Genomic DNA, 12,030 nt, shown 5'->3' with positions numbered 1-12,030 from the left:
AAAAACACCCCTACATTAATGTCCAGTTTATGTTGGTGTGTTATCTGTTGTGTCAATATGATTCTTTAATGTAAACACAGAAGTTAGCCGATCATCGTTGCCTGAGACTTTCTTCAGCTTCCTGCTTCTTCCTGCTCTAACTTTGTACGCTTTAGCGAGTCTCAGCTGCTGTCGGGACCTTTAAGCGATCAAACAAACATACAGCCTGGACGGAGCGCTGCTGTCCGTGGTGCTGAATTAGTTCAGCCGTGGGGTGGTGCAGTTCAGCAGCGTGTGGGGCAGAGCGCTGTCCGTGGTGCTGACATGCAGAAATCTGAAGCTCTGGCTTCATTTACCAAAAAATAAAAAGCCGATAAATGGAGGCAGGATGACACTTACTGCACTGAAAGTCACTTTAGAATTTAGAGAGTTCACATTATTGTTATTAGAAAAAGGGGGGAAAAAACTGTTTAATATATGTGCACGTGCCAAATATGCAAACGCTATCCACCGGGATGCCACTCTTAACGATGTAGACCCACTTTTGCTCAAAGATCCAGACGAGTAGGGTGACGTCTCCCTCCGCTTCCGCTCGAATCAGCCAATCAGAGCCGAGTGAGCCGCAGCTTATAAGCCCATCTGCTGTCGATCCTTTCGCCCTGACCGTCCCTGCTGTCCTGTGTGCCGCTGACTCAAACTGCGAGCCCCTGATCTACCGCAACCGTGAAGATGGCGACCCGGGTAAGCTCCGTGCGCTGCGTTTATTCCTGTAACAAATCGCTCTCAGTCCGGCTCGTGGCTGCTAATGAAAGAAGCGCACCCGCAGAGCAAAATGTCGGACGAGCTGTATGTGCGGACTGTCAGGGGTCTCGGTACACGGAGCACCTGAATGTCACCGCGACTGCGGACTCTGGTGTTTATTCCACACCGTGTGATAACGCGTATAGCTTGTGCAGCAATTTGCTACAGGACGGTGTGTTCGCCACCAGCCCCCCCCCACCCACCCCGTTACAGCTGCTTCGGTGCTTAATCCTGGGCTCTGCTTGTCCTTGACGCGACTGCGTGAAAAGCGACCACTGAGAAGCTTCATGCGTGGAAGGGTGCACGGTGTTGTGTGGGACGCGCAGAGTGGTGCTTTGGTGACAAGGGTGAAAACAGCCTTACGTGCTCCAGTGTGTGTGTGTGTGTGTGTGTGTGTGTTTGGCGTTAGGGAGCGCTGGATGCGGTGTGAAGCAGCAGAGCAGCACGGCTGACTGGTGGGCTGTAACCTACCTACATATGCACATGTAGGTTGCGTGCAACCTGTCGAAGCAGAGGGAGTATGATGTCAGGTAACCGGCCTCAGCTTCCCCTAGTGGCCCGGTGTCATTCTCACACAGCCCCAGTTATACAGGTCACACCTGGCAATAACACCAGGACTGGTATCGCAGTAGGAATTATTGGGTTAAACCCTGATACCCCCAAACTGCTGCCTTTATTATGCAACGCAGTAAATAGCAACCTGGTCACTAGGGTGGCATATACTGAGAAAAGCTAGCACCAACACCTCTGTGTCTGTGTTGTAATTTATTAGCCCTTTGTCCTCAGCCAACAAAAAAATCTTTGTAAACAAACAATACTGTTTGCAGGGCTTCTGAACTTTTAGCCAACACAAAAGATAAATATTGACAGTTGACAGATGTTCTCGTTTTTGCGGATGTATATATATCATTATTCCAGGCCTCTTTTACCTCCATGACTCCATGTATGACTTTGGAGAAACATATTGACACCTGATATCGTTATGATACTACGTCCAGCAGCTGCTCAGCTTAGTTTAGCATAAAACAGGCAAACAGTGGACATGGTTAGTCTGGCAATCAAGTCAGACTAAGCTCTTCTCTAAAGCTTACCAGATAACGTTTTATCACATTTGTTTTCACTGTGTAAAAAGAAAGTGCCAAGACTACACTGTTATAATGGTGAATGTAGGGGTGGGCAATATATCGAATGTACTCGATGTGTTCGTTTGTCCACGTACAATGGTTAAAATGGCTTTATCGTAACCATCGAGTATAAATTGCGATGGCAATATTAAGCTGTCTGCATGTAATTAACTTTGGGGGATTTTTTTCTCCCACATGCTGCAAATTGGAAAGTTTTCTACCTGCCCTGAGCAGGCACCGCACAGTTTCAATTACAAAAAATAATTCAAGTTAATTTTTGTGAAATTAAGATCAGCAGTGTCATAAATAACCCAAAAATTGAAATTCATTTAACTGAGTTTCACTCCTTATTCTCAGTGTTCCACAGCTTATTTGCATTGAGTCTGTCCCACCAGCTCTCCAGGTTAAGATAAATTTCACATCTGGCATCATGTAAGTCAGTTTGTCTCAGAGTGACAGAATTTTATCACTAGATACATGCGTGTCTGTCATTTTTTTGTAACTGCGAAGACTTTTTCACAAGATACTACACTATAATGCTAACTTACACATGTTCACTTCAGGCAAACTTTAAGTGGACTTGAAAAGCCAGTAATGACTATTTGTCCGCACTCTCTTACGCTGCTACGTGTCCATGACCGAGCACAAACCCTACCCTACAGGAAACACTGAACTGAGGAGCAGCATCGCATCCCAGTATAGAAGTTTTTCATGCAACATTATGTGGACTTTACACAAGAGCTTTCTGCCATATAGGATGTGATACAACTACTAGTTACAAGGGGAAATGTGTATCTGATTGGAGAGTGGTTCCTGACGGTCACCAGTTGTCGCTGGAGTGTCTGTACCAAAAACCTCCTTATGATTTATATATGATAGCTACCGCTTGATTATTATTGTTTGCAGACAAACAGATGTCTTCCATTCATATGGAAGGTTGCTGGGGCAGCTTTACTTTGGATGGAAGACATGTATTTGTCTGCAAACATTAATAGGCAATCACAGATTCCCAGCGTGTTCCAGTGACTGTACCAGTCTGCTAGCAACCCAAAGCAGTTGCAGAGAGGTGTTTGCCTCACCGACAGTGGTTGCCAGATGGTTGTGGATCAGTCTGTAGGCCTGCATGAGTCTGGGACTTTGTGCACTCACCCTACATTGTCACCATGATTGTCACTTATCCAAAATGGCGGGCAAGTTAATGACACAGTTAGCAGTCACATGATTCCTCAGTGAGATAAATAAGCAACTTCTGTAGACACAGATGATAAAATATGGAACTTGAAATTAATATAAGAAGTCCCCTTTATTAGTTATTGCCTGGAGATTCTTAATGTCTCAGGTTCTGCTGTTTTAACATGAAATCTTAGGTAAACAGTGGTGTTACCAACTGCATTAATGAAGGTCCAGCTTTATTTAGGTGCAGAACTTTAATTAGTATGGTTAACACCTATGTTTAATGTCAAATGGATGTTATGAAATAGGTCTTTAGCCTGGCACAAAGTTCTTCTTAAAAGGACAATTCTCATTTTTCCAACTCCGCATCCAGGCTTTGTGCTGAGCTAAGCACATCAGCTGTTGGCTACATACTACACAAATATGAGAAAGGTTTAAACCTTCTCATGTCACCATTGGCCAGAAGGCAAATGGATCAAACCAACAAGTCACTTACAAAGTCTACGACACAATGGCTTTCTGAAAAAAGCCCATCCTACCATGTCACCATGTAAATGGTGCAGTGCAGCTTCATTTCCAGTGCAGAGCTTGTATTAATTTGAGTTGAAGACAGACTCATCAGCACAAAAGTGCAGGTGGTCTGCCGAGTCATGATGCAAGGTGCTAACAGCCTTAGCATTCCACACAACAACTTTCTCACTGTGCTCGTCTAAAAACAGTGAAACCCAGTGTGCTTCTGATTGAGGGTGTGCCTTGTGCTGGTACATTTACTGTATTTTAACATAACCTCTTGATCACCTCTCTGCATGCTAAAGCTGGAGAGTAGCACAAGCACACACCATTAGCTTGGTGCTGTTATCCAACGAGCCTCAAGCTGCGTGTGCCCGGATTTCATGTGTCAGTGGAAAACATGACTGCTACATCACACTTAAAGTGGAAGCACCTCCTCCGTCAGTGGGACTGTTTTCTGATACTCCAGCAGTCGTTTTACTCTATCAGCATGTCTTTACAGTCCAACTGCTGCCTGATTTATGAGGTTCAGCATTCAAGGGAGCTCAGTCAACACTGCATGGAAATGACCACAGGTTTTATTTTTATCATGATTTAGATGAGGAATCTGCCTGCGTGTTATTAATGTGTTTTTGTCATTATATTGCTGTATATAACAACAATTCATAGTACTATATTTTAACAAATTAACATGAGCTAGACCCACGCATCATTTAACAATAATTGTGTGGCCAAAGCTTCCTGTATGCACAGAGACAAAAAGAGCATAAAAGAACAAAAAGACATGGACGATCATCACAAAGAGGCTCATACAAACTACTCAAGCCTATACGACTATGGAGACACAAAATGAGCACAAAGGATCAATAAAACTGCACAAAGACTCAAAACCAACGCAAACTAATACAAATGAAGCTGACAAGCCATGAAGACCATAAAGATTCAAGATGGAAATTTTTCTAAAACATTTTTAGAGGGAGCAGAAATCAAAGCTTCTTAAGATTTTTTTAACACTTAGAGAAACCTTTCCCTGTCAAACAGCTTCTTTGGAGTTTACTCTGACAACAGAGGCTAGTTTAATTTCCATGTTCTTAGCTGTTTTTATGAAGCAATGCTTTTTAATAAAAATCTGTTAAGGGAACAAGCAGCTTCTTATTTCACATTAGCTAGCAAGCTAATTGTGCTAACCTCAGTTCTCCAAGTAAACTGACAAAACAAGATTGCATCTGTCTGAGTTTTTGATGTTTCCAGTTAATTTATTTTTAAAAGAAGTGCATAAAGTAAAAGAGTTACATCCTTAAAATCACGCTAAAAGACTGAAACTAGCTCTCTGTCACCAGGAAAAATGTCTTCCTTTCTCGAGCCATGAAGAATTAGCTTACATTTCAGTGTAAAAAAAAAAAAAATTAAATCTTAAGACCTTCACAGACCTGACACATACAATTTGTATAAATATTTTGTGCATTACATTTTTTTCTGCTGACTCACCTGTTCTTTATCAGCCATTTACACTGAACACATAACTTTAAAGGACCAATTTGCAGTATTTATTTTATCAGCTCAGTAAACAGATCTGACCAATCAGACCACTGCATTTGGCAACAAGTGAACTCTGAGTTGAAAATGGTCACCAGTACTGAATATGCAATAATCGAAGATACTATTGTACCTGACACATACACACAGCTAGATGCCGATAAAGCTTCAACTCCTGGAAACCTTGAAATTCTCCCTGCTGCTGTCTTCTCCTGAGAATCGTTTGAACCCAGAATCTTTTCTTTCTTTCTTTTCTTGTTTAGAAGCATCATCATCTTTTTACAGTGCATGTTTTTATTCACAAACATCTAATGCTTCCAGTGTATATATATGTTGGGCCTCAAATTCACATCAGAAAAATTTTAAACTTTTCACAATTTTTTGACTTTAGTTTTACAAGATAAAAGGAAATCAATGATCGTGCTCTAATACTGAAAACATCCTGCTGTCTATATTACATTCTAATCATTACTGTGCATTCATTATCTTCTACCTCTTTGTTGTAGCACTGAGCAGTGTCTTTGCATTAGAGCATGTTCCACAAATGAATACAAAGCTTATCATGTTTCCCTTTACCAGACTTAGTAATGTATCACATTTCCCCGTGTGTGTGTGTGTGTGTGTGTGTGTGTGTGTGTGTGTGTGTGTGTGTGTGTGTGTGTGTGTGTGTGTGTGTGTGTGTGATGGCATGTCCTCCCCCCTGGTCACCCAGCTTGTCAGAAGTGTCCACTGGCATGATTTTTGATGTCCCCAGCTGGCACTCACTCGTACTCCCTTCATTCTGAAGTGCCCAGCACAGTTTGTACTGTTTCAGGGCATAAAGTCATCTGTCAGAGGATATCAGGACAAAGCAAACAGTTCCCCAAACTGAAACGGTCCTGGCATCAACAACGGTCTCAGCAAGAGAATCCTGTTCTAAAGCGTATTACCACACAAGCTAGCAAGCATGAAATTATCAAAGAAACTTGCTAGGTCTGCTAAGAGCCTTAACATTTATTTCACTGGTGACCAAGATACAAATAAATACTTCAATATAAGTACATGCAAACTTGAGATATGGATATGATTAGTCTATAAAAACAAGAACGCTTATGCCCTCTAATATCTCACATGTTTACTATGGTAACCATACACCGGGACCATAATATAGGAAGATCGCACAGTCAACACTGTTATCACTGTTGCCACTGCAACACATCAGCTCATATGTTTTCTTGGTTCAGCTTTTCTCTGATTCTTTGCTGTTAAGGGTAGAAAAATGCTGCCTGTAGCATTTTGGAGTTTTCCGATGGATTGCTGTTCAGGAGTCCATGAATGCCACATCTCCTGTTTATAATCAGCCAGAAACCATTAAAGATTTTGTCTGCGAAACATTCAGAAAGTCTATGAAAGCAGTTTACAGTGTGCACAGTCATCCAGCAAAATGTACGCGTTAAGCCCAGAACGTGGAAAGCTCGTGTGGCTTGTCAGCAAGCAATTTTTATTCAAGTGCATCCAGCTTTGAGGTTAGAAGACAATAGAGAAAAATCCTTAATGGACCAGATGTCGGCATGAGTTAGCATATTTGTAAAAGCCCAGCATTCATCTCCTGTTTCTGACACACTGTTGGCTTTGCTCTAGAGGCGGGAATGACAAAAAAAGATACAACTATGGGTTTCCTGCTGTGATGCTGAACTCACAGTGTTTACACAGCTGCTAGCCTGACAATACAGATCAGGTGTGTAAAGACTAAAAGAAAGTGTGGCTCAATACCTTTGCCCATATCATACAGCTTTAGTTTATGCATCCACACCAGACCTCCAAAATCACAAAAACCCCACATTATGTTTTCACTTACTGAGTTTGCCCACTTTTTTTAAACTCTCCATAAAATACAGCTTGTTAACAGAGTCTGTAACAGGTTACAGGAATGAATGAACAGCTGTTCATTGGAGCCTTTCCTCTGGGTTCACTACCGGCAATACCAGTCAGCAGCAGGACCCAGAGTTGTGCATTACACTAATAATAAATAACCACAGTCAAAGTGCTTATAATAAACCTTACATCACCTTTAAGAACAAGATGTGTTGACCCTGGGTAGTATGGTGAGGCAGTAAGTGACTATTGATCTGAGATTAAATGCTAAACTGAAATCAGAATTCATGCGGGAATATTCTGCCTTTGCCTCGTAATAGCTTTCGTGCCACTTTGCAGCGAGTCAGGTTATGGTTGGAGAGAAGTAAATGGTTTAGTAAGACACTTGGGTTCCCTTTGCCGATTGAACTAATGACCTTTGGCTCACTATTCAGTCTCACCAGCCATCTGGTCCTCATAAAGCCTTCTGGATTAGAGAGCACGAGCTCAAGACTTAAAGCCAAAGTTACTGTAAATGCACCATACTGCTTGATTTACTGTATAAACCGTTTTGGTCTAGCATGTCCCATTTTTGATTTTTAGCTTTTATGTTCCAAGGATTGGACAACTAGGATGACTGGACAGAAATGTCAGTGAGATTCAGAATTTAAGAAATAAGTTCAGTCTTATGAAAAGTGACACCACATCCAAGCGCGGTGTGTTTGTTGGTAAAGTGATGCTTGACAAGGAGTTCAGTAAATCAGCACGGGGAATGCATTGGTGCGAGATGTCCAGAATTTTCTTGGCAATCACAGAGCAGAGAATTATGCTGAGCTTGTGGATAAAATCCTGAAACCATATCAGCTAATGAGGGCCAGAATGTCGCTGACGACGCACTTTTTACTTTCTCATCTCGACTTTTTTTTAAACTAAATGTAGGCGATTATGAGCATGGGCCAAGAGTTCTCTAAGACATAAAAGTGATGGAAAACTGTTATCAGGGAAATTTTAATCCAAACATGATATGTGACTATTGTCAGTTTTACACAGTGTTGGATAAGTTACTTTAAAATAGTAACTTAGTTACATTACTAGTTACTTCTCTCAAAAGTAACTCAGTTACTTCAAGTTACTCGTTACTTTCAAAGTAACTAGTTACTAGGGAAAGTAACTTTGGTTTTACTCAGAATTCTCTTGTTAATGTGTTGCTTCCATAACTTTGCCAGTCTTCTAGCTTGCTTACTTGCCACAGTGCACTGTGCCACCTACCAATAGAAAGGAAAAGATAATGTGCATATTTCCACGAGAGAAATCCCACGCCTGGACCGTCATTGACTGCTGCCATGATTCTAGCCTACGTCACAGCGTCATGTGCGCCTTTTACATCCAACACAAAAACTGCAGTCGTGGTGCTTTCGATTGTACTCAGAACTCGGAAATTCTGCCTTCTGAATAGGAAGATGTAGGTAACACCAGACTGCAGATGAGCTGCATACAGGGCTGGACTGGGACAGAAAATTGGCCCGGACATTTTGACTAGAGACTGGCCCACCATTATAGGAAAAATCATAAAGCCTTTGAATGAAAATAAACACTGTTGTGACAGTGATGTACACTGTTCTGATGGTATATATGCATCAATCTATCAATCGTTTGTTGTAAGATTCAGATAATTATTTTTTAAAAGCTAGACATTTTAAATGAGAATAAGAAAGAAAAGTATTTCTTTGTGCCCCCCTTTCCCTGTTAATGCCCTACATGGACCCCTGGCAACACTTTGCTAGACCCGCCCCTGCACAGTTACCAGCTGTCAGCTACCTAAAAAAGGATCCTGGTGTTATTTGTCTCTCAGAAACAGTTCATAACTTCCCTTCAACTCATTCATGTCACCTAAAAGGTAAACCTGTTTCTCCATCACCTGTTCAGCTCTGATGATCCAGTAAGGACATCTCCTGGTTTCATCTTCATGTTTCCCTCTCACCAGATAACCAAACCATATCATGACCAGCAGCTTTTTTGCAGCTGTGGCTCCAGCAAACATCAGCTGATACTAGAAATTAATATTAAATAAATTCTAACAACAGCTGATCAAGCTTAAACGTGCTGCTGTTGTTTAGCGCGACATCCGCTGGTTTCCTCTTTCGGCGCAAAGTGAGCGATAAACAAACAAGAGAGCCGATCAGCTGATCATTGATCAGTTTCATGATTGAAGTAGAAACAGGAGAGGGAGGGGGAGGAATGAGAAGAAGAGGCAGCTGTGCAGCAAAGACAGAATAACTCCAGCTTTGTGCCTTTTTCATTGTAGCTGAATTACGGGACAAACTGTTCCTTTTCACCTCAATAAGAAACGCGTAATATTTTCTCTGAATACCAGACGGGACGGTTGGCAACTCTAATAACTTATGAACAAAATAAAGTTCAACATCATTAACTTCATAGCACCACCCAGCTGTATAGAAACTCCGTCATGCTAGCTAGCACGCAGTACGGAAAAAGTCAGAATAACGAAAATAAACTCCACCTAAACTTGGTTCATATCTGACCCAGAGAGACTGCAGGTCATAACTTCTTACCTGAAGTTCAGTTCACACTTGGACCGGCGGCCGCCTCGGGTCTCTTTTCCTTCTGCGTCCCTTTTCCTTCATCCACCTGCTGGCCTCCACCACTTGCTAATGTTACTGAATCTGTGGAAGCTCCGCGATAGCCACCACACGAAGTAACGAGTAACGAGCCTATCTAAATCCCAGTAACGAGTAACGCGTTCCTGATTTTGGCATAATAACTAGTTACCGTGCTCGTTACCACAATAATAACGTAGTTACTGTAACGCGTTACTTAATAACGCGTTAGTCCCAACACTGGTTATTACAATACAGTAGGTTAGGTTTTTGATAGTGTTTGCGTGCGCGTCATTCTGTCTATAAACACAATAGCTCGAAAAGTTTTCAATTAATTCTGATAAAACTTTGGAGGTGCGCAGAGTGGAGTCATGCTAACAGCTGACTAAAATTTGGGTTACATCCACCTTGGACTTCAGTGTCAACATATTTATTGATTTACTGGTCAAAAACTGACAAAAGGCTTAGACCTTTGACCTCAAGGTCAGCAGATTGATCTGAAGGTCAAAGTGATAATATTGAGACATTTAAACTATGTTTCTTCCCACCATCATTTGAATTGACAACATATAGGCATATAGGGAATGATATATGGGGACTTTGGACCTCTGGCCTCATCTTCAAGGTCAAATAAGGTCAAACTTTCAAAAAATGTCTTTAAAACCTTATAAAATGAGCTGTTATCCATCACTTACCCTTTGTGCAATCAAACGAAATATCTGTCATGCTACTCTTGTCTGATTTTCACTGCATTATAAACAATATAGGAATATGAATGTAAACAACATACAGGACTATTACTGTTACAAAATACAATCCTGCTCAGAGAGTGAGCTGCCTTGCACTCTCATAGTGCTTCGTGATTTGAGCTAGTGTGTGTTAGAATCGTCTGACTGTGTTTTGCTTTTCTTACAGCTGATCCTGAATCAGCCCTGACCTGGACATGTAATGTTCATGCTATGGAAGCTATTTGTCAGGGTGATACTGTAACACTTAGGTTGCACGTATCATCAGGCAGCGCGGCAGTGCAGTGGTTAAAAGAGCAAGGATCTTGGGGCCTCTCTGTGTGGAGCTGGCGTGTTCTGTCTGTGCCTGCGTGGGTTTCCTCCAGTGCTTTGGTTTTCTCATCTTTGTTAGCTTAATAGTTGCTTCTAAATTAGCCGTAGGTGTGGATGGGGGTGTATTGTGCCTCTGTTTGCTGGGATATGCTGCAGTTGGAATGGTTAAGAAATTGGACGGATGATTTGTAGCACCAAACTCAATTTAACCCTTCACACATGATTTTGCGTATGTAATTGAAAATCTAGCTGTTGCTGCCAGTGCTGATTCTTGCTTTCCAGCCTGCGCTGAGTAGGTGCTCTCAAGGACTGATTTAATTGTGTCAGAATCAATAGCTGAATTGATTCCAGTCAATGAAGGGAAGAAAGAAACGCACACCTACTAGTGCAGCTGAACAAGTGAGTGGGCTACAGAAGATGACAGCTCATCTATTATGTGCATCTCCTTCCCAGTGGTCTCCGTCTCCTTCTCAACCTAATCAGCTGTTTGTTTCCTTCATAATTTCCCCCACTCATCTTCTGCTTTGAAGACATTTCCCAACAGTCTGTTATTCGTTCCTCTGCTCCCAACTTTTTTTTAGCACCTACACCCAAGCAGCAGACATCATTAAGGTGGGATCCTCAAAGACTTCCTCTGTCACATTCTGCATAAAATGTCTTCATCTGGGATTTTTTTAGGTTACTGATCAAACAGTTATGCTTTACGACCTTTGGCCCACTTTACAGAAAACAGATGCAGCACCCAGTTGATCTCCTTTCTTCTAGTTACAGGGAGCAACGCAAAAGACACTGCTGTGCAATATCACCGCATCACCTTACAGTAAATGCACTAGTTGCAATTTGAACCCTAAAGTACTAAAATTATAGATTTACCACATTAAAAATGCAGCTCAATATTTTATTCTATTTTATTTTATTTTATTTTTATTTGGATGCCTGAATCTTCCTCTGTGTCGAGGATAGGAAAAAGGTGTTCTGCTATCCTTCACAGAGATGGGTTTTTGCTGGAGGGGTTGTGTTACTCTGTCTTTTACATAAAATAGGTGCTGTGTTGGTCTGAAGTCTTACTTTTCAACTTGTGTTGTTCTGTAGTAGTTCTTGTATCTTTTTGACAGTTTACACTGGAAGGATGTTTTTATTTCAGGATGGTAGAGACTGGGAGTCTTAACATCTGATGTGCCAACTATAAATAACCTCTATGTCCTGTATTTTTTTACTGTGTGGAGTCCTGGTCAAATTTACACCGGGATTGTTCAGCCAGTCATTTTAAGTGCAAGCCATGCAAGTTCTTCTTCTCATTATAAGCGTGTGTTACATGTAGCCAGCTGTCTCGGTGCCTGCATTTCCCCCCTTTGAAACAAACTATATTTGCGTATAACTCGCCTATTTGGCCTTATT

The 12,030-nt window shown here is 41.5% G+C and overlaps 1 protein-coding gene across 3 annotated transcripts in view; it reads left to right on the top strand.

Annotated features, from left to right (window-relative positions):
* Positions 1-563: 563 nt before the first annotated feature.
* Positions 564-12,030, top strand: part of LOC102297066 (vesicle-fusing ATPase) — an 89,247-nt gene continuing 77,780 nt past the window's right edge. For 2 of the 3 annotated variants that reach the window (XM_014340307.2, XM_014340308.2), the window contains exon 1: positions 564-720. In XM_014340307.2, coding sequence (XP_014195793.1) covers positions 709-720 — 12 coding nt within the window. In that variant the 5' untranslated portion in view covers positions 564-708. The remainder of the gene's footprint in view (positions 721-12,030) is intronic. The other variant, XM_005942985.3, reaches the window with a different exon arrangement.

The sequence above is a fragment of the Haplochromis burtoni genome, unplaced genomic scaffold, assembly GCF_018398535.1.
Source record: "Haplochromis burtoni strain Fernald_Lab_line unplaced genomic scaffold, NCSU_Asbu1 Contig_349, whole genome shotgun sequence".
Taxonomy (NCBI): domain Eukaryota; kingdom Metazoa; phylum Chordata; class Actinopteri; order Cichliformes; family Cichlidae; genus Haplochromis; species Haplochromis burtoni.
This window is presented reverse-complemented; position numbering and strand designations above follow the sequence as displayed.